Source organism: Salmo trutta, chromosome 9 (assembly GCF_901001165.1).
Source record: "Salmo trutta chromosome 9, fSalTru1.1, whole genome shotgun sequence".
Lineage (NCBI taxonomy): Eukaryota > Metazoa > Chordata > Actinopteri > Salmoniformes > Salmonidae > Salmo > Salmo trutta.
In genome coordinates, this window is record NC_042965.1 from 8456694 (window position 1) to 8479799 (window position 23106).

The following is a 23106-nucleotide window of genomic DNA, read 5'->3' on the forward strand; positions in this document are numbered from 1 at the left end:
TCTCTCTATGCTCTCTAATGTAAAATTGTCCCCTGTCTCTCAAATCACCCTCCAGTCACCCGCTTGTCACCAGTTGATCATGTCTCTCACATGACCCCACAGCTTAGTGATCCACAGGTTGACCCCCAACTCTGTCAGGTATTGCAGCTCGGGTGTGAGCATCTTACGGCACAGCTTGAGGTGGGCCTTGTCCACGTTCTTTTTCAGGTTGTAGCCCATGATGGACTTCTCCCCGATGGGCTGCCAGGGCTGCATGACTGTCTCCTGGATGCTATCTGCATCCACAGCATGCCCTCCCTCAATACAGACGGTCGCCATCTCTGCATTCCTCCTCCGGAGCTCCGCCACATCGTCAGCCATCCGCTGGTGCCCGTATGCCTCCACCTTCCTCCAGAAGGTGGCATTGAAGTGTTGGTACAGCCTCCAGTCCACAGCGTTCCACTCCAGGGCCTTGGCCCTCAACTCTGGGGTCAGTTTGGACACGGTGGAGCCCTTCCGGGCGTTGAGCTTGAAGAAGAGCAGGTCGTCCATCTCCCAACAGAGGGCGTCCATGAGCAGGATGAGGGACTCCTCAAAGTGCTCCACCAGCATGACCAGCTGGAAGCAGCCTGCGATGGCCCGGATGCCCTCCTCCACCCTCGGGTCGCCCAGCTCCAGAGTGTTGTCCTGCCCGAAGTCGAAGAACAGAAGATTCTTGAGGTAGAAGGAGTTGAAGCCATCAGGGTCAAAGTAGTGGCGGGGGTCACGCAGGAACTCCCTCACCTTGTCCTTGCCTGGTATTTTCCAGGTCATGGGCACCAGGCGGCCAAAGTAGTGGAAGGAGGATTCAAAGAGCTCAGCCGGGTCTCTGAGGACGGTGATGTAGGAGGTGTCTGTGGGGAGCACCTTGGCCACCTCCGGTGCATTGAAGCGCATGTGGTTGCATATGATATTGAAGCACATGCCAGGCCTGTAGTCCTTGACCTGGGAGCGCTGGAATGGGGATGGGTAGAAGAAGTCATTACGGCTGTCTGGAAAGGCAAACTTGAGCCTGTGCTTTTCTCCGAAGCGGAAGAGGATGTTGAGGAGCGTGCTGCTGGCCGTCTTGTGGGTCTTCATGAACATGACATCCACTTTGGGAGTGCAGAGGCCCGTCTGTCCCGCGGCATGCTGGGAGCCATTTGTGAAGGGTGTGGCGTGGGCTTGAGCAGGCCGATGAGCGCAGGAGTAAGGCACTGGCACCCTATGGAGAGCAAGCGTACACATACAGTAACAGTCAAAGTTTGGACACACCTACTCATTCAAGGGTTTTTCTTTATTTTCTACATTGTAGAATAATAGTGAATACATCAAAACTATGAAATGACACATATGGAATCATGTAGTAACCAAAAAAGTGTTCAACAAATTAAAATATATTTTATATTTGAGAATCTTCAAATAGCCACCCTTTGCCTTGATGACAGCTGTGCACTCTCTTGGCATTCTCTCAACCAGCTTCATGAGGTAGCCACCTGGAAGGCATTTCAATTAACAGGTGTGTCTTGTAAAAAGTTTATTTGTGGAATTTCTTTCCTTCTTAATGCATTTGAGCCAATCAGCTGTGTGGTGACAAGGTAAGGGTGGTATTCAGAAGATAGCCCTAGTTAGTAAAATACCAAGTCCATACTATGGCAAGAACAGCTCAAATAAGCAAAGAAAAACAACAGTCCATCATTACTTTAAGACATGAAGGTCAGTCAATCTGGAAAATTTCAAGAACTTTTAAGGTTTCTTCAAGTGCAGTCGCAAAAACCATCAAGCGCTATGATGAAACTGGCTCTCATGAGGACTGCCACAGGAAAGGAAGACCCAGAGTTACCTCTGCTGCATAGGATAAGTTCATTAGAGTTAACTGTACCTCAGATTGCAGCCCAAATAAATGCTTCACAGAGTTCAAGTGACACGTCTCAACACCAACTGTTCAGAGGAGACTGCATGAATCAGGCCTTCATGGTCGATTTGCTACAAAGACACAACTACTAAAGGACACCAATAATAAGAAGAGACTTGCTTGGGCCAAGAAACACGAGCAATGGACATTAGACCGGTGGAAATCTGTCCTTTGGTCTGATTAGTCAAAATTTTAGATTTTTGGTTCCAACCGCCGTGCCTTAGATGAACGGATGATCTCCGCATGTGTGGTTCCCACCGTGAAGCATGGAGGAGGAGGTGTGATGGTGTGGGGGTGCTTTGCTGGTGACACTGTCAGTGATTTATTTAGAATTCAAGGCACACATAACCAGCATGGCTACCACAGAATTCTGCAGCGATACGCCACCCCATCTGGTTTGCGCTTAGTTGGACTATCATTTGTTTTTTTTTACCAAGAAGGAGTATGTTGGAGTGCTGCATCAGATGGCCTGGCCTCCACAATCACCCAACCTCAACCCAATTGAGATGGTTTGGGATGAGTTGGACCGCAGAGTTAAGGAAAAGCAGCCAACAAGTGCTTAGAATATGTGGGAACTGTTGGAAAAGCATTCCTCATGAAGCTGGTTGAGAGAATGCCAAGAGTGTGCAAAGCTGTCATCACGGCAAGGTTGGCTAATTTGAAGAATCTCAAATATAAAGTATATTTTGCTTTGTTTAACACTTTTTTGGTTAGTACATGATGCCATATGTGTTATTTCGTAGTTTTGATGTCTTCACTATTATTCTACAATGTAGAAAATAGTAAAAAATAAAGAAAAACCCTTGAATGAGTAGGTGTGTCAACTTTTGACTGGTAGTGTACAACACATCAAATCACAAATATTATCTGATTTACCATTATGCACTGATGTAGAAGACCCAAAACTCATTTTGCCTCTCATAGTAGCTTATTACCATCATTCATGTGGCAAATAAAGCAATCTGCATCATCTGTATATCATATATATTGCTACTGAATGTTGTTGATGCAATATTTATTGCAAAGTATGCCCAACAACTTCCCCTAGTAAACAGTGTCTGAAAGGGGCTTACTCAGGCAGGTTGAAGTGGACCTGTGGAGCAGAAAGGCAGTAGACCAGGACCATACAGCTGGTAAGTAGGGTACCCAGGACAAGGCCTTTGCACATCGACCTCCATTGCCTCCCCTGTTTGACAACCATGGTCCCAAATTGAGGGTTATCTGAAACAAAAAGCAGTGTAAGTTATCCACGGTGTACCAAAACAATAGGCTGACAGTCCTGAAATCAACAATCGCCACTTTTTCATTGACATGGAATCTGTTGGTCACTTGGATCCACTGTCTCCTGTTCCTAATTATTTGGGAACACACGTAGCAGCTCAGTCAAATGGTTGTTTCCAATGAGCACATTGTGTGCCTTTGGTAATGAACCAACTACTAGGTTTATGTTGAGCAAATGTCAAGAAATCTACATTCCGTGATCATTTGAGCACACATACTGTATCCTTCATACAATTCCTTGAAAAGGGACGCAATGGGAAATTGTCCAAAGAAGATGCATGTCCCAGCACCTACTCATTAAAGCTATACTCAAGAATTTATCATCATTTAAGTTGACATTTTGATACATAAGAGAGACTTAACATTGTATAAGTCTTATTGTAAGACGTTGTAAGGGCTCACACATATTCTTCCAATTATAAAGCGTTATACCTGCATGCTTTTGAAAGTGTTACAACTATGCCTTTACCCTGAACACGGCACGGTGTAGCCACACAAGAGCATGGACTGATATACCCTGTGTTTCTGTGTCATCTGTCCCTTAGATGAATAATGCATGGGGCTGGAAAGTGATCCAGTGCGGATCTGCAGCCATTCAACCTGCAGCCTGAAATCAGATCGGACTGGACAGTGACCCAGAACAAGCTGGCACCATTAAGTACGTAACGTGCGTCACCCAGTTGCCACCTAGAGCGTGCTCGAGCAACTGTACTAAAGACAAACCAAGTCAAGAAAATCTGTGCCAAAATGCTCTTTATTTGACAGAAAGCTTCTGATGGAAAAGAAAACATTCTGCGGCTGCTGGTCACTCAGTGATGGAGTTGAAAATGGGGCTGCGTCTTTTGCTCCTTTGTCTGGGAGTTCCATGACGGGGCCGTTATAGAGGCATGTGAGGGGGCATTCTGCCTGCCCTTAGAGTCAGCCCAGGCACTGGGATATATGGGAGACATTTAAGCACTAGTCCCCTGAATCAGGGATAATTTCATGGAGCTGTTTAACCTGCCAATGGACCTTGGTATAGATGTGTGCTTCGTTAGGCTGAGCACTTACTCTGCCTCTGGGAAGGAGGCACACCTTTGTTTGGCAGGTGTCCATTATTGTCTAATGTTTCATGTAGTATATTGTATCTACCAAGTATTGTCTGATATGGGTAGGTGCTAAGAAGTAACAGTTACTTTAGAAAGTATTCACACCCCTTGACGTTTACCACGTTATGTTGTGTTACAGCATGGATTTAAAATGGATTCAATTGAGATGTTTTTGTAACTGGCCTACACACAATACCCCGTAATGTCAAAGTCGGAATTTATACAAATTAATTAAAAATGAAAAGATTAAATGTCTTCAGTCAATAAGTATTCAATCCTTTGTTATGGCAAGCCTAATTAAATTCAGGAGTGAAAACTTGCTTAACAAGTCATATAATAAGTTGCATGGACTCTGTGTACAATAATAGTGTTTAACATGATTTTTAATGACTAACTCGTCTCTGTACCCCACACATACAATTATTTGTAAGGTCCCTCAGTTTAGCAGTGAATTTCAAACGGGGAGGTTTTCCAATACCTCGCAAAGGAGGGCACCTATTGGTAGATGGGAGAAAAAAAGCAGACATTGAATATCCCTTTGAGCATAGCGCAGTTATTAATTACACTTTGGCTGGTGTATCAATACACCCAGTCACTACAAAGATACAGGCGTCCTTCCGAACTCAGTTGCCGGAGAGGAAGGAAACCGCTCAGGGATTTCACCATGAGGCCAACGATGACTGTAAAACAGTTACAGAGTTGAATGGCTGTGATAGGAGAAAACTGATGATGGATCAACAACATTGTAGTTACTCCACAATACTAACCTAATTGACAGAGTGAAAAGAGGGAAGACTGTGCAGAAGAAAAATATTCCAAAACATGCGTCCTGTTTGCAACAAGGCACTAAAGTAATACAGAAACAAATGTGGCAAAGCAATTACCTTTTCGTCCTGAATACAAAGTGTTATGTTAGGGCCAAATCCAATGCAGCACATTACTGAGTACCACTCTCCATATTTTCAAGCATAGTGGTGGCTGCATCATACTATGGGTATGCTTGTAATCGTTAAGGACTGGGGAGTTTTTCAGGATAAAAATTGGCAAATGTTGCAAAATCCAGGTGTGGAAAGCTCTTAGAGACTTACCCAGAAAGTCTCACACCTATAATCGCTGTATTGACTCAGGGGGTTGAGTACTTATTTAATCAAGATATCTAATCAAGATATATTAGTGTTTTATTTTTCATGATTTCTTTTTACAAATGTTCACATTTTTCTTCCACTTTGACATTACAGAGTATTTTGTGCAGATGGTTGACAAACAATGACAATGACATCCAATCCCACCTTGTAACAGCAGCATGTGGAAAATGGGGTGTGAATACTTTCTGTATGTCTACAACACCATTCAAATGGAATTGTATGGTGAAGGGCAATGGTAAAAGTCACTCTCTCCACAAATCGTATAAGCAGTAATGTATCCATTATCTAATGATATCATAACTTTCAGTCACAAAAGCACATATTGACATACTGTGCATGAAAACATTCATGGTCATGAACCCCAAACAGAGACATTCAGGAAAACATTCAATGTGAGGGCTAAGTTGCTATGCACACCGTCACAGTCATTGCCAATGTTCAAATAACTCATGACTGAATGAAACCTGCTATGGAATAGGTTAGGTAGGTTAGGTCTGAGGAGCATGATTAGACACTAGCACTACCACTTCCACACTCCAGTCCCAAGGGGCAGCAGCAACCAGGTCCAAATGCTCTGTCAAGCCTTGACAAAGTTTGCAGGTGTGGGCAATTCGGAGTTTAGTCAATCCTTGAGAGAGAGTTGGCCATAGAGCCTCTCGGCCTGACAGATTTTGTTTTTTTTAGTTAACCTCTTTAGTTTCCGCAATGTACAGTTGAAGTCGGAGGTTTACATACACCTTAGCCAAATACATTTAAACTTAGTTTTTCACAATTCCTGACATTTAATCCTAGTAAAAATTCCCTGTCAGTTAGGATCACCACTTTATTTTATGAATGTGATATGTCAGAATAATAGTAGAGATAATTATTTATTTCAGCTTTTGTTTCTTTCATCACATTCCCAGTGGGTCAGAAGTTTACATACACGCAATTAGTATTTGGTAGCATTGCCTTTAAATTGTTTAACTTCGGTCAAACGTTTCGGGTAGCCTTCCACAAGCTCCCCACAATAAGTTGGGTGAATTTTTGGCCCATTCCTCCTGACAGAGCTGGTGTAACTGAGTCAGGTTTGTAGACCTCCTTGCTCGCACACGCTTTTTCAGTTCTGCCCACAAATTTTCTATGGGATTGAGGTCAGGGCTTTGTGATGGCCACTCCAATACCTTGACTTTGTTGTCCTTAAGCCATTTTGCTACAACTTTGGAAGTATGCTTGGGGTCATTGTCCATTTGGAAGACCCATTTGTGACCAAGCTTTTACTTTCTGACTGAGGTCTTGAGATGTTGCCTCAATATATCCACATACTTTTCCTGCCTCATGATGCCATCTATTTTGTGAAGTGCACCAGTCCCTCCTGCAGCAAAGCACCCCCACAACATAATACTGCCACCCCCGTGCTTCACAGTTGGGATGTTGTTCTTCGGCTTGCAAGCCTCCCCCTTTTTCCTCCAAACATAACGATGGTCATTATGGCCAAACAGTTCTATTTTTGTTTCATCAGATCAGAGGACATTTCTCCAAAAAGTACGATCTTTGTGTCCATGTGCAGTTGCAAACCGTAGTCTGGCTTTTTTAATGGCCGTTTTAGAGCACTGGCTTCTTCCTTGCTGAGCCGCCTTTCAGGTTATGTCGATATAGGACTCGTTTTACTGTGGAAATAGATACTTTTGTACCTGTTTCCTCCAGCATCTTCACAAGGTCCTTTGCTGTTGTTCTGGGATTGATTTGTACTTTTCGCACCAAAGTACGTTCATCTCTAGGAGACAGAACGTGTCTCCTTCCTGAGCGGTATGACGGCTGCGTGGTCCCATGGTGTTTATACTTGCGTACTATTGTTTGTACATATGAATGTGGTACTTTCAGGCAATTGGAAATTGCTCCCAAGGATGAACCAGACTTGTGGAGGTATACAATTTTTTTCTGAGGTCTTGGATGTTTTCTTTTGATTTTCCCATGATGTCAAGCAAAGAAGCACTGAGTTTGAAGGTAGGCCTTGAAATACATCAACAAATACACCTCCAATTGACTCAAATGATGTCAATTAGCCTATCAGAAGCTTCTAAAACCATGACATAATTTTCTGGAATGTTCCAAGCTGTTTAAAGGCACAGTCAACTTAGTGTATGTAAACCTCTGACCCACTGGAATTGTGATACAGTGAATTGTAAACAATTGTTTGAAAAATGACTTTTGTCATGCTCAAAGTAGATGTCCTAACTGTCTTGCCAAAACTATAGTTTGTTAACAAGAAATTTGTGGAGTAGTTGAAAAATGAGTTTTAATGACTCCAACCTATGTGTATGTAAACTTACGACTTCAACTGTAAATATGTATTTTGGCCATCCTTTTGTACAACGAACAATAATCCACTTGGTCTGGCCGACCAATGGGAGTCAGGACAGAGCTGGCCCTGGATCCCGGTAAATTTACTTTCTCCTGGGCACAGGTACATACACTACACCCCTTACAAGTTGTGGATTTGGGTATTTCAGCCACACCCGTTGCTGACAGGTGTATAAAATAGAGCAAACTGCCATGCAATCTCTATAGACAAACATTGGAAGTAGAATGGCCTTACTGAAGAGCTCAGTGACTTTCAACGTGGCACCGTCATACAAGTCAGTCCGTCATATTTCTGCCCTGCTAGAGCTGCCCCAGTCAACTGTAAGAGCTGTTATTGTGAAGTGGAAATGTCTAGGAGCGACAACGGCTTAGCCGAGAAGTGGTAGGCCACACAAGCTTACAGAACAGGACCACCGAGTGCTGAAGCGCGCATAAATCTTCTGTCCTTGATTGCAACACTTACTACCGAGTTCCAAACTGCCTCTGGAAGCAACTTCAGTACAAGAACTGTTCATCTGGAGCTTCATGAAATGGGTTGCCAAGGTCGAGCAGCCACACACAAGCCTAAGATCACCATGCGCAATGCCAAGAGTCAGCTGGAGTGGTGTAAAGCTCGCCGCCATTGCACTCGCGTTCCCTGGAGTGATGAATCACGCTTCACCATCTGGCAGTCCGACAGACGAATCTGGGTTTGACGGATGTCAGGAGAATGCTATGTGCCCCAATGCATGGTGCCAACTGTAAAGTTTGGTTGAGGAGAAATAATGGTCTGGGGCTGTTTTTCATGGTTCGGGCTATGCCCCTTTGTTCCAGTGAAGAGAAATATTAAGGCTACAGCGTACCATGACATTCTAGACAATTTTGTGCTTCCAACATAACTGGTCTGCACAGAGCCCTGACCTCAACCCCACCAAACACCTTTGGGATGAATTGGAATGCCGACTGCTAGCCAGGCCTAATGGCCCAACATCAGTGCCTGACCTCACCAATGCTCTTGTGGCTGAATGGAAACAAGTCCAATGATCCAACATCTAGTGCAAAGCCTTCACAGAAGAGTGGAGGCTGTTATAGCTGCAAGGAGGGGGGCAACTCTATATTAATGCCCATGATTTTGTAATGAGATGTTCGATGAGCAGGTGTCCACATACTTTTGGTCATGTAGATTATATATATCTATATATACAGTATATCTATAAATATATCTATATAGTGCATTCAGAAAGTATTCAGACCCCTTGACTTTTTCCACATTTTGTTACATTACAGCTTTATTCTAAAATTTATAAAATAGTTCCCCCCCATCATCAGTCTACACACAATACCCCATAATGACAGAGCAAAAACACGTTTTTAGAATTTTTAGCAAATAAATTTTTTTTACATAAGTATTCAGACCCTTCACTAAGGAATTTGTTGAAGCACCTTTGGCAGCGATCACAGCCTCGAGTATGACGCTACAAGCTTGGAACACCTGTATTTGGGGAGTTTCTCCCATTCTTCTCTGCAGATCCTCTCAGGCTCTGTCAGGTTGGATGGGGCGCGTCGCTGCACAGCTATTTTCAGGTCTCTCCAGAGATGTTCAATCGGGTTCAAGTCCAGGCTCTGGCTGGGCCAATCAAGAACATTCAAAGACTTGTCCCGAAGCCACTCCTGCATTGTCTTGGCTGTGTGCTTAGGGTTGTTGTTCTGTTGGAAGGTGAACCTTCACCCCAGTCTGAGGTCCTGAGTGCTCTGGAGCAGGTTTCCATCAAGGATCATTCTCTACTTTGCTCCGTTCATCTTTCCCTCGATCCTGACTAGTCTCCCAGCCCCTACCGCTGAAAAACATCCCCATAGCATGATGCTGCCACCACCATGCTTCACCGTAGAGATGGTGCCAGGTTTCCTCAAGACGTGACGCTTGGCATTCAGGCCAAAGAGTTCAATCTTGGTTTCATCCAACCAGAGAATCTTGTTTTTCATGGTCTGAGAGTCTTTTAGGTGCCTTTTGGCAAACTCCAAGCAGGCTGTCATGTGCCTTTCACTGAGGAGTGGCTTCCGTCTGGCCACTCTACCATAAAGGCTTGATAAAGACCTGACTGCTGCAGAGATGGTTGTCCTTCTGAATGGTTCTCCCATCTCCACAGATGAACTCTGGAGCTCTGTCAGAGTGACCATCGGGTTCTTGGTCACCTCCCTGACCAAGGCCCTTCTCCACCGATTGCTCCGTTTGGGCGGGCGGCCAGCTCTAGGAAGAGTCTTGGTGGTTCCAAACTTCTTCAATTTAAGAATGATGGAGGCCACTGTTCTTGGGGACCTTCAATCCTGCAGACATGTTTTGGTACCCTTCCCCAGATCTGTGTCTTGACACAATCCTGTCTTGGAGTTCTACGGACAATTCCTTTGACCTCATAGCTTGGTTTTTGCTCTGACATGCATTGTCAACTGTGGGACTTTATATAGACAGGTGTGTGCCTTTCCAAATCATGTCCAATCCATTGAATTTACCACAGGTGGACTCCAATCAAGTTGTAGAAACATCTCAAGGATGATTAATGGAAACAGGATGCACCTGAGCTCAATTTCGAGTCTCATAGCAAAGGGTCTGAATACATATGTAAATAAAGTATTTCATTTTTTTTTTTATACATTTGTAAACATTTCAAAAAACCTGTATTTGCTTTGTTATTATGGTATATTGTGTGTAGGTTGGGCCTCCTGAGTGGAGCAGCGGTCTAAGGCACTGTATCGCAGTGCTAGAGGCGTCACTACAGATCTGCGACTGGAAGACCCATGAGACAGCGAACAATTGGCCCAGCGTCGCCTGGGTTAGTGGAGGGTCTGGCCGGCCGGGATGTCCTTCTCCCATCGCGCTCTAGAGACTCCTGTGGTGGGCCGGGCGCATGCACTCTGACACGGTTTCCAATTGGACGGTATTTCCTCCAACACATTGGTGCGGCTGGCTTTCGGGTTAAGCCAGCAGTGTGGCTTGGCAAGGTCGTGTTTTGGCGGACGCATGGCTCTCGACTTTCGCCTCTCCCGAGTCCATAGAGGAGTTGCAGCGATGGGACAAGACTGTAACTACCAATTGGATATCACGAAAAGGGGTAAAAATAAAAAAAATAATTAAGAACTTAGCTTCTCCTTTTGCCCTCAGAACAGCCTCAAATCATTAAGGTGTGGACTCTAAAAGGTGTCAAAAGCTTTACACAGGGATGCTGGCCCATGTTGACTAAAATGCTTCCCACAGTTGTGTTAAGTTGGCTGGATGTCCTTTGGGTGGTGGTCCATTCTTTATACACACTGGAAACTTTTGGGTGTGAACAACCCAGCAGCATTGCAGTTCTTGACACAAATCGGTGTGCCTGGCACCTACTACCTTACCCCGTTCAAAGGCATTTACATTTATTTTTTTGTCAATTGACCCTCTGAATGGCCATGTCTCAATTGTCTCAAGGTTTAAAAATCATTCTTTAACCTGTCTCCTCCCTATTATCTACACTGATTGAAGTAGATTTAACAAGTGACATCAATAAGAGATCATGTATCTGCTGTCTTTGTATCAAGGATAAAGGTGTAGCTCTGAGGAACTAACAAGGGTAGCTAGCCAGCTGTATTCGTTCGTTCGCGCCGTTTTCGAAATGGCGTCAACACCATAACACCACAGCTAGCTAGCCAACTTTACCAATTAGCAGTACTGTAGAACTATATACATTACAACGGAACGATTTGACTAGTGTAATGTTAGCTAGCTACATAGTTGTCTTTGTATCAAGATAAAGGCATAGTACAGAGTAACTATCGAGGTTAGCTAGCCAGCTACATTTTCTAACATAGTCTACAACGCGCCCACTGCTAGCTAGCTAACCTTACCAGCTAGCTGTATCATTTTTAGTCAATAAGATTTTTGCAACGTAAGCTTAACTTTCTGAACATTCGAGATGTGTAGTCCACTTGTGCAGCTAGCAGGACTGACTTTTTGTTAGCTAGCCAACGTTTAATTACTTCTGCGTTATGAACTAGACACGGACACGAATGATCCATTGATAGCTTGTTGTTATCAAGTATTGGTGCTAACCGTGTGTTATAGGATGCTAGCATGCTAGTTAGCTAGTTAGCTACGGTGTCATAGGACACGGTGCACTAGGTAGGTTTTCACGGAAGAATACTGTACCAAGTTATCTAGCGGAATAAACTAAGTTTGAGCCTATTCCTGGAAACATTGAACCACTGTAGTTTACATCAATTTTAATTTCTAGTGTTAGCTAGAAAAGTTATATTTTAGCGTTTTAGTGTTTCAGTGAATTGTTAGTGAGGGAGGCCCTGCTCTCTCGCTTCCCCAGTTGTTTAGTTAATTTTCATTCCAATCTCCTTTGCATTAGCGTAGCCTTTTCTGTAGCCTATCAACTATGTGTCGGTCTATCCCTGTTCTCTCCTCTCTGCACAGGCCATACAAACGCTTCACATCGCGTGGCCGCTGCCACTCTAACCTGGTGGTCCCAGCGCGCACGACCCACGTGGAGTTCCAGGTCTCCGGCAGCCTCTGGAACTGCCGGTCTGCGGCCAACAAGGCAGAGTTCATCTCAGCCTATGCTACCCTCCAGTCCCTCGACTTCTTGGCGCTGACGGAAACATGGATTACCACAGAAAACACTGCTATTCCTACTGCTCTCTCCTCGTCTGACACGTGTTCTCACACACCCCGAGAGCATCTGGTCAGCGGGGTGGTGGCACTGGAATCCTCATCTCTCCCAAGTGGACATTCTATCTTTCTCCCCTGACCCATCTGTCTATCTCCTCCTTTGAATTCCATGCTGTCACAATCACTAGCCCATTCAAGCTTAACATCCTTACCATTTATCGCCCTCCAGGTTCCCTTGGAGAGTTCATCAATGAGCTTGACGCCTTGATAAGTTCCTTTCCTGAGGATGGCTCACCCCTCACAGTTCTGGGTGACTTTAACCTCCCTACGTCTACCTTTGACTCATTTCTCTCTGCCTCCTTCTTTCCACTCCTCTCCTCTTTTGACCTCACCCTCTCACCGTCCCCCCCTACTCACAAGGCAGGCAATACACTTGACCTCATCTTCACCAGATGCTGTTCTTCTACTAATCTCACTGCAACTCCCCTCCAAGTCTCCGATCACTACCTTGTATCCTTTTCCCTCTCGCTCTCCTCCAACACTACTCACTCTGCCCCTACTCAGATGGTATTGCGCCGTCGCAACCGTCGCTCTCTCTCTCCTGCTACTCTCTCCTCTTCCATCCTATCATCTCTTCCCTCTGCTCAATCCTTCTCTAACCAATCTCCTGATTCTGCCTCCTCAACCCTCCTCTCCTCCCTTTCTGCATCCTTTGACTCTCTATGTCCCCTATCCTCCCGACCGGCTCGGTCCTCCCCTCCTGCTCCGTGGCTTGACGACTCATTGCGAGCTCACAGAACAGGGCTCCGGGCAGCCGAGCGGAAATGGAGGAAAACTAGCCTCCCTGCGGACCTGGCATCTTTTCACTCCCTCCTCTCTACATTTTCCTCCTCTGTTTCTGCTGCTAAAGCCACTTTCTACCACTCTAACTTCCAAGCATCTGCCTCTAACCCTAGGAAGCTCTTTGCCACCTTCTCCTCCCTCCTGAACCCCCCCCCCCCTCCTCCCTCTCTGCGGATGACTTCGTCAACCATTTTGAAAAGAAGGTCGACGACATCCGATCCTCGTTTGTTAAGTCAAACGACACCGCTGGTCCTGCTCACATTGCCCTACCCTACGCTTTGACCTCTTTCTCCCCTCTCTCTCCAGATGAAATCTTGCGTCTTGTGACGGCCGGCCGCCCAACAACCTGCCCGCTTGACCCTATCCCCTCCTCTCTTCTTCAGACCATTTCCGGAGACCTTCTCCCTTACCTCACCTCGCTCATCAACTCATCCTTGACCACTGGCTACGTCCCTTCCGTCTTCAAGAGAGCGAGAGTTGCACCCCTTCTGAAAAAACCTACACTCGATCCCTCCAATGTCAACAACTACAGACCAGTATCCCTTCTTTCTTTTCTCTCCAAAACTCTTGAACGTGCCGTCCTTGGCCAGCTCTCCTGCTATCTCTCTCAGAATGACCTTCTCAATCCAAATCAGTCAGATTTCAAGGCTGGTCATTCAACTGAGACTGCTCTTCTCTGTGTCACGGAGGCTCTCCGCACTGCTAAAGCTAACTCTCTCTCCTCTGCTCTCATCCTTCTAGACCTATCTGCTGCCTTTGATACTGTGAACCATCAGATCCTCCTCTCCACCCTGTCCGAGTTGGGTATCTCCGGCGCGGCTCACTCTTGGATTGCGTCCTACCTGACAGGTCGCTCCTACCAGGTGGCGTGCGTCTCCGCACCACGTGCTCTCACCACTGGTGTCCCCCAGGGCTCAGTTCTAGGCCCTCTCCTATTCTCGCTATACACCAAGTCACTTGGCTCTGTCATATCCTCACATGGTCTCTCCTATCATTGCTACGCAGACGACACCCAATTAATCTTCTCCTTTCCCCCTTCTGATAACCAGGTGGCGAATCGCATCTCTGCATGTCTGGCAGACATATCAGTGTGGATGACGGATCACAACCTCAAGCTGAACCTTGGCAAGATGGAGCTGCTCTTCGGACAGCCATTTCCATGATCTTGCCATCACGGTGGACAACTCCATTGTGTCCTCCTCCCAGAGTGCTAAGAGCCTCGGCGTGACCCTGGACAACACCCTGTCATTCTCCGCCAACATCAAGGCGGTGACCCGATCCTGTAGGTTCATGCTATACAACATTCGCAGAGTACGACCCTGCCTTACACAGGAAGCGGTGCAGGTCCTAATCCAGGCACTTGTCATCTCCCGTCTGGATTACTGCAACTCCCTGTTGGCGGGGCTCCCTGCCTGTGCCATTAAACCCCTACAACTCATCCAGAACGCCGCAGCCCGTCTGGTGTTCAACCTTCCCAAGTTCTCTCACGTCACCCCGCTCCTCCGCACACTCCACTGGTTTCCAGTTGAAGCTCGCATCTGCTACAAGACCATGGTGCTTGCCTACGGAGCTGTGAGGGGAACGGCACCTCTGTACCTTCAGGCTCTGATCAGGCCCTACACCCAAACAAGGGCACTGCGTTCATCCACCTCTGGCCTGCTGGCCTCCCTACCTCTGCGGAAGCACAGTTCCCACTCAGCCCAGTCAAAACTGTTCGCTGCTCTGGCACCCCAATGGTGGAACAAGCTCCCTCACGACGCCAGGACAGCGGAGTCAATCACCACCTTCCGTAGACACCTGAAACCCCACCTCTTTAAGGAATACCTGGGATAGGATAAAGTAATCCTTCTAACCCCCCCCCCCCAAAAAAAAAAGATATAGATGTACTATTGTAAAGTGGTTGTTCCACTGGATATCTTAAGGTGAATGCACCAATTTGTAAGTCGCTCTGGATAAGAGCGTCTGCTAAATGACATAAATGTAAATGCAAAATCATAGCTTTAACCTGGATTCATCTAGTTAGTCTATGTCATGAAAAGAGCAGGTGTACATAATGTTTTGTACATAATTTAATAAGATTATTAAATTAAAAGATGTTGCTGACTTCACAACAGAACACTTAAACTGGAACGACACCCTCAGTAGCAGTTGCACAAAAGTACAGTTGAAATCGGAAGTTTACATACACTTAGGTTGGAGTCATTAAAACGCGTTCAACCACTCCACAAATTTCTTGTTAAAAAACTATAGTTTTGGCAAGTCAGTTAGGACATCTACTTTGTGCATGACACAAGTAATTTTATATATAAACAATTGTTTACAGACAGATTATTTCACTTATCCTTCACTGAATCACAATTCTAGTGGGTCAGAAGTTTACATACACTAAGTTGACTGTGCCTTTAAACAGCTTGGAATGTCATGGCTTTAGAAGCTTCTGATAGGCTAATTGACATCATTTGAGTCAATTGGAGATGTACCTGTGGCTGTATTTCAAGGCCTACCTTCAAACTCAGTCCCTCTTTGCTTGACATCATGGGAAAATCAAAAGAAATCAGCCAAGACCTCATACTTTTTTTGTTGTTGACCTCCACAAGTCTGGTTCATCCTTGGGAGCAATTTCCAAACGCCTGAAGATACCACGTTCATCTGTACAAACAATAGTACACAAGTATAAACACCATGGGACCCTGTGGCTCAGTTGGTAGAGCATGGTGTTTGCAACGCCAGGGTTGTGGGTTTGATTCCCACGGGTTCGATTCCCACGGGGGGCCAGTACGGAGAAAAAAATAAATGAAATGTTTGAAATGTATGCATTCACTACTGTAAGTTGCTCTGGATAAGAGTGTCTGCTAAATGACTAAAATGTAAATGGACCACACAGCTGTCATACTGCTCAGGATGGAGATGCGTTCTGTCTCCTAGAGATGAATGTACTTTGGTGCAAAAAGTGCAAATCAATCCCTGAACAACAGCAAAGGACCTTGTGAAAATGCTTGAGGAAACAGGTACAAAAGTATCTATATCCACAGTAAAACGAGTCCTATATTGACATAACCTGAAAGGCCGCTCAGCAAGGAAGAAGCCAGTGCTCCAAAATGGCCATAAAAAAGCCAGACTATGGTTTGCAACTGCACATGGACACAAAGATTGTACATTTGGAGAAATGTCCTCTGGTCTAAAGAAACAAACATAGAACTGTTTGGCCATAATGACCATTGTTATGTTTGGAGGAAAAATGGGGACGCTTGCAAGCTGAAGAACACCATCCCAACAGTGAAGCACGGGGTGGCAGCATCATGTTGTGGGGGTGCTTTGCTGCAGGAGAGACTGGTGCACTTCACAAAATAGATGGCATCATGAGGAATGGAAAATTATGTGGATATATTGAAGCAACATCTCAAGACATCAGTCAGGAAGTTAAAGCTTGGTCGCAAATGGGTCTTCCAAATGGACAGTGACCCCAAGCATACTTCCAAAGTTATGACAAAATGGCTTATGGACAACAAATTCAAGGTATTTTAGTGGCCATCACAAAGCCCTGACCTCAATCCTATAGAAAATTTGTGGGAAGAACTGAAAAAGCATGTGCGAACAAGGAGGCCTACAAACCTGACTCAGTTACACCAGCTCTGTCAGGAGGAATGGGCCAAAATTCACCCAACTTATTGTGGGAAGCTTGTGGAAGGCTACTTGAAACGTTTGACCCAAGTTAAACAATTTAAAGGCAATGCTACCAAATACTAATTGCATGTACGTAAACTTCTAACCCACTGGGAATGTGATGAAAGAAATAAAAGCTGAAATAAATCATTCTCTCTACTATTATTCTGACATTTCACATTCTTAAAATAAAGTGGTGATCCTAACTGACCTAAGACAGGGAATTTTTACTAAGATTAAATGTCAGGAATTGTGAAAAACTGAGTTTAAATGTATTTGGCTAAGGTGTATGTAAACTTCCGACTTCAACTGTATCTTCTGAACTATAAGGTTCTATCTGAAAAAAGATTATTCCAAGATAATTGGCTTTAATGTTCCAAACCCTCATTAGTTTGAATGTATTCTGTCAGAATTTTTTTTACTTAACAACATGAATTGTGGTATTTGCAAACCACGCCCCCCAAATATTCGAATGAGTCCCTGCCTCTACATTATGAAGTAACTGGGCTTGGTGTGGACTAGCCCTTGCCCTTGTTTGGTTTGGTGTGGGCTGGCCCTTGTTGGAGTTGTGATAACAGCGTAAATCTCTCTAGGACAAGGTGACCTTCATCAATATATTCACCTGTATTTACCCCCAAATGCTAATTAGCTCTTAATTTGGCTATCATAAAGAACTACAAATACCATGATGATCTGGACGAGACTGCCGAATCGAGTCTGTTAGGTTCTAATTATCAGAGTAAGAACTCGCTGGACACTATGAAAGCTTACACCAAGTTTATTGTCCCCCAAAGGATCGAACAGCTGAACCGACAAAAACATGTTTATTATAGCGATGGTATATGTACCCCACTTTGAGGTGGAATCTCCTCCTTCTCTCCAAACACTACATCTCTGTTGCTAGGCAGGAAATGAAGTGACGCGAGCTAAAAACTGTTCCTTCTCCCTTAATGTGACCTGACCTGCCCTTGACCCCCTTCATCACTAATCCATGGCTCTCTCCACTTATCAATGCCTGCCACGGGATCGTTTTCCAAAGCTTAATTGTCCCCACCATATACCTTCCTCCTACAGATAACCATTAACTTTTGGTGTAGACCCTCTAAACCTAAGCACTCAATATTTGAATAGATTACCTGATAATTAACCCTATTCCAAGTTTAGGAGTTAGAACCCAGAATCCATCAAGGCTTAGGTAAGAATTTCTGGATTAACTATCTAATGTTAGCTAAATGTAGTAATTAATAAATTGGGTGCGCTTCTTTAAATGGACAATTCTGTGAACTGTCTTGTGCAAGTTTTAAATTGACACAATACCTGTTAGCAAAGGTGTCCGTTAGAGATGACGTGCAGGAGCTTGCAGGGATTTGTAGTCTTGCATGATGTCTACTTTGATGCTAATTAGTATTTTTGAATATGAGAGTAAATAGAGCCAAATATATTGATAAAAGTCACCTTGTCCGAGAGAGATTTACATGGTTATCAAAATGTCACGCCAGGGTAAGCCTACGGTACACGAAACAAAGCCCTTATTTTAAGTGTTTCTAAAATGGGAAAAAGTAATGCTGGAAAAACGATTGGAATCATTTCCCTGTTTGACCGCTCGTTTTTATGGGTATTATGACACCTCCACTGTGGGGCTCTATGGCAACAGCTAGTCTTCAAGGATACTATCGGCAGAGCAAAATGTACTTGGCGGTACAGTAACTGGAAAAGGTTGGGAACCACTGCACTAGCCTGTGTTGAACTGGGTAGGCTTGCCCGTGTTGTACTGGTGTGGGCTTGGTATGGGGAAAGCCCATGCTGGGCTAGCCCATGTTGGGCTGATGGGGTTGTTGTGGGCTAGCCCATGTTTAGCCCATGTTTGGCTAGCTAAGCCCCTGCCCACCTTGCCCACCAAATACCCAAATGGGGCCAACAGGGCCATATTTGCTGGGTGGTCAGGTTACAGAACAATTAGGCAAGCCTAGGCCCCCTAGACCCAGCGAGTATAGTGTAACAGTAGGTTTGTCTTATCAGTCTTCTAACAGCCCATATTGGCTGCTCTATCATTTGAAACAATTTTCTTCAGCCCAAATTTCAGAACTCAATCTTGAGATAAAATATTTTAGTTGCACATTATGATCATTCTATTATACCTATGTCGAAATATAAGACAAAAAAATCGATGTTTAGAACCAGTGGTGGAAAAAGTACTAAATTGTCATACTTGAGTAAAAGTAAAGACACTTTAATAGATAATGATTCAAGTAAAAGTGAAAGTCACCCAGTAAAATACTACTTGAGTAAAAGTCTAAAAGTATCTGGTTTAAAAAGTACTTATGGACAGTTGTGAAAAAAGTAATCAATTGTCATGCTGCTATAGATCAAATTCCTTATATTAAGCAAACCAGCTGGCAATTTTTTTTGTTTTTTACTTTTACGGACCGACAAGGGTACACTTCAACACTCAATTTACATACGCAGTATTTGCGTTTAGTGAGTCTGCCTGATCAGAGGCAGTAGAGATGACAACGCATTATATTGATAGGTGTGAATTGGACCATTTTGCTGTCCAGCCTGAGCATTTGAAATGCAACGAGTACTTTTGCGTGCCAGGAAAAATGTAATGGAATTAAAAGTACATATTTTCTTTTGGAATGTAGTGGAGTAAAAGTAAAAATTGTCAAAATATAAATAGTAAAGTACAGATACCCCCAAAAACTACTTAAGTAGTACTTCAAAGCCTTTTTACTTAAGTACTTTACATCACTGTTTAGAACCATAAATAGGACTGAAATATACATTTCAATATACAAATCTCAAATGATCCTCAGTGATTCTCTTTGTGAAAAATAACACTTACCCTTTTGTGCATAAATCCAGCAACTGCAGTTAGATTAAAAATGCCACTGAAGTTGAAACCTAGGACGGTTGTTTCTCCTCAAAGTGTATAGCAGTGAGTATAAGAAGAGCTGTCCGGTCCACTGGTGCCTTTTTCCTGCTCCCGTTGGGTCACACATGCTGTCACAACCCCACCACATGGTCCAGTACTTTCCTTATTACATATGACAGCCCAACGCTCCGAAGCCCATTCACCTGGCAGGTGCTCTCTCTCTCTCTCTGTATATTATGCAAACCTGATGTCTCTGGCACCCTCCTCCTCCACTTTCCACTCTCAAAGTGATCAGGCTCCCTGTCAGGGGACTTGCACTTGTCAGTGTGTGAAAGAGAGAGAGGCACATAAAGAGAGAAAGAGAGAGAGGGAGAGAGAGTGAGGGGGGTAGAGGGACAGGGGAAGGGCTCTTTTCTGTCTTTATACAGAAGGCTATTGAGAGCAGAAACTGGACTCAAGTCTCAGATGCAAGCTGATAGGAGGGCTAGCAAATAGTTAAAAAAATAACAAATGCAGAGAGCCAAAGCACAAAGCCCTCGATTGTGCCAACTTATCAAGCCTGCTCTATCTCACGACCGTATTGTTCTAAAGACTACTTTAGCAAGCTGTGCATATAGATCATTTACAAAAAAATGAAGATAGGATTAATAACATAATGAAATATGAATGAAGCAATAAGGCATGAGAACCCATGGATTATCAAAAATACACACGGCTAAGGGATGTTCTTGGGCACGACAAGAACAATAGGTTACAAATACACTAAAAAGACATGGGTATTGCATTTCATGTAGTCTTTGTTTTGTGGTCGAACCCAGCTACAGTACAGAACAATAGCCACAATTCATTTTTCAACTAAACATCTGAACCTGAGGGATGGGCTTGAAAAACGTTACTATTCTCAAATGAAGGACCAATAGCTTATGTATATTTTGAAACTATACATTGTTTGGGTTACGATATGATATGGATTCTGTACTAAGCTTGTAAGTTATATTACTTAAGAATCAAATGTACATATAATACATTAATAAGAAAGACCAAGTTAAGCTGCAGCTGGCCCAGAACAGAGCAGCATGTCCTGCTCTTCATTGTAATCAGAGGGCTAATGTTAATATTATGCATGCCAGTCTCTCCTGGCTAAGAGTTGAGGAAAGACTTCTTGTTTTTGTAAGAAACATTTATTTGTTGGAAATTCCAAATTGTTTGCATAGTCAACTTACACACAGCACTGACACAAGCACTTACCCGACCAGACATGACAGCAGGGGTCTTTTCACTGTACCCAGGTCCAGGACAAATTCAAGGAAACGTACAGTATTATACAGAGCCATGTGTGCATGGAACTCTCTTCCACCTCATGTAGCGTAAGTGAAAAGCAAACCTGATTTCAAAAAACAAATAAAGCAACACCTCATGGCACGCCTCTCCCACACGTGACCTACAGTACTTGTGTGTATGTACTGACATGTATGTGTAACTGATAGATGCAAACACATTTTTTAAACATATGTAAATTGTAGTCTTTTGTCTGTAATGTCTTGGATCCCAGTAAAACTAACTGTTGCCCATTGGCGTCGGATAATGGGGATCCTAATAAATCTAATTGTGAGGAACAGCAGGAAATCTGACGTAAAAGCTGATTTTATTCATTCTGCATTTTCAGTTTCATAATAAAGGCGTGTTACCGGACTCAGATTAAGCCTACTCCTTTGGACTCGTGAGAATATGGACAACTGTATTTGGTACCACTACCGTCCATTTAACGGCAGTATCACGGTGTCAATAGAGTATGATCCAGACAGACGAGCCAAAGGATTGATTAGTCCATTTTACTCTGGGAAGCAGGATGTGACAATATGTTGTCATACAGCACTGACTATTACAGTAAAAGGGAGGTGGGCACTGTCCCTCTTTCCACACACTAAAGCCTTTCAATCCAGGAGAAAGCATAGGGATCACGCTGATCATCCCACCCTGCCTCTAACCCTTCCCCCCACAACACTCAGTCTTTTGTTGAACGGGGTGCGTCCTGGCGAGTGCCAGGCTGAGACTCGGACTAGGAGGGCATGTGTGGAATGCAGATATGGCATGCTGGTAAGTGGTGAGTGGGTAGCAGCAAAGGTGGATGGGTAGCTCGGTTCACCCTCGTGAAAAAGCTAACAGTGAAACCATGGCAACCCCCACCTCCGTCCACGCCACAATCCTCATGTGGCGGCATCAGATTCCACATCTTTGGTATCAGAGTTGGCCCAACTGCACATATGAAACCAAGAAGGCTACCGTCTGCTATTTACAGACAGAGCCAGTGTTATGATACTGATGCTTTGTCGAGATCAGGGGAAATGACTCTCCGCTCTCATTGAAGCCACAAAGGTCAAGGCGGACCGTGGTACTGCTGGCATTGTTCTCAAAAAACAGTATGCCCATTCTAGTGAATGGGGAAAAATCTTTGGGGTCAATCTTCGCATAAAAATCCAGGTACCAATAATTGCTTCTATTACACCAGATGTATGTCCTTGAACCGGTTATTTCAAAATAGCACACAGAAGAAGTTAAGGATTATTCAGTTGCTACTGGCAGCACGACGGTCAGCCTTCGACTGGAGATACTCAAGGAGAGGGCAGCACCAAACTAGCCTGCAACGTCACTTCCTGGACTAACTCAAACTGTGCATGTCGTCTTGAAAATCTACCCCATAAAACACCATCTTAGTGGCTCAAACTGACTTCCTTGCCTTCAAAAGGCACCATCTTCACATAGCAATGAATGGGGCCATGTGATCGATGGGTTTGTCCATTCATATAGTCATTGGTCGAGACTGATGGTTCGTATGGTTGTGGCTACCAGTACAGCGCCATCTAGTTGTCACGTCGGAAATAAAGTTGACAACTTCAGCATATTAGCTAGAGCCTAACCCTTTTCCATTCTCCTAAACTGCTGCATTTGGGCTCTTAACCTGCTATGTAGTCACTTCTGTCCATAGCTGGGTTAGGCTTAGCTAACATGCTACGGTTGTCAACAAACCATCATTCTAGACAAACCATCAGTATCACAACGGCACCAATATATTATTCAAGCCCCGCCAAACTTAGAATTTGACTCCCAGTGAGCGGCAGTGACTAGAAGTAACAGTAAGTAATTCATTACAATGGACACTGATGCAAGAATCTTAATCCAAAGAATCCGCACCACTTAAACTTTCATGAAGGAAAGTCTTCAGAACAAGCCCTAACGCGTAAAACAAAGAAAGATTGGACATAAGTGACAGGTTGACAGGGGTAACTAAGCCCTGCCGTGTGCATTGCTGCCGCACCTTACACACACCCCCCCCC

The 23106-nt window shown here is 44.3% G+C and overlaps 1 protein-coding gene across 2 annotated transcripts; it reads right to left on the reverse strand.

Annotated features, from left to right (window-relative positions):
- gal3st1a (galactose-3-O-sulfotransferase 1a) lies at window positions 1-23019 on the reverse strand. 2 transcript variants are annotated; one of them, XM_029762239.1, is made up of 3 exons: window positions 21020-23019; window positions 2986-3133; window positions 1-1222 (listed from the first exon to the last, which is right to left on the reverse strand). In XM_029762239.1, the coding sequence occupies exons 2-3, from the start codon at window positions 3111-3113 to the stop codon at window positions 67-69; spliced, it is 1284 nt and encodes a 427-aa protein (XP_029618099.1). In that variant the 5' UTR covers window positions 3114-3133; window positions 21020-23019; the 3' UTR covers window positions 1-66. The 2 variants fall into 2 exon arrangements, with proteins under 2 accessions (XP_029618099.1, XP_029618097.1); XM_029762237.1 differs by lacking the exon at window positions 21020-23019 and adding an exon at window positions 19742-20857.
- Window positions 23020-23106: the final 87 nt, after the last annotated feature.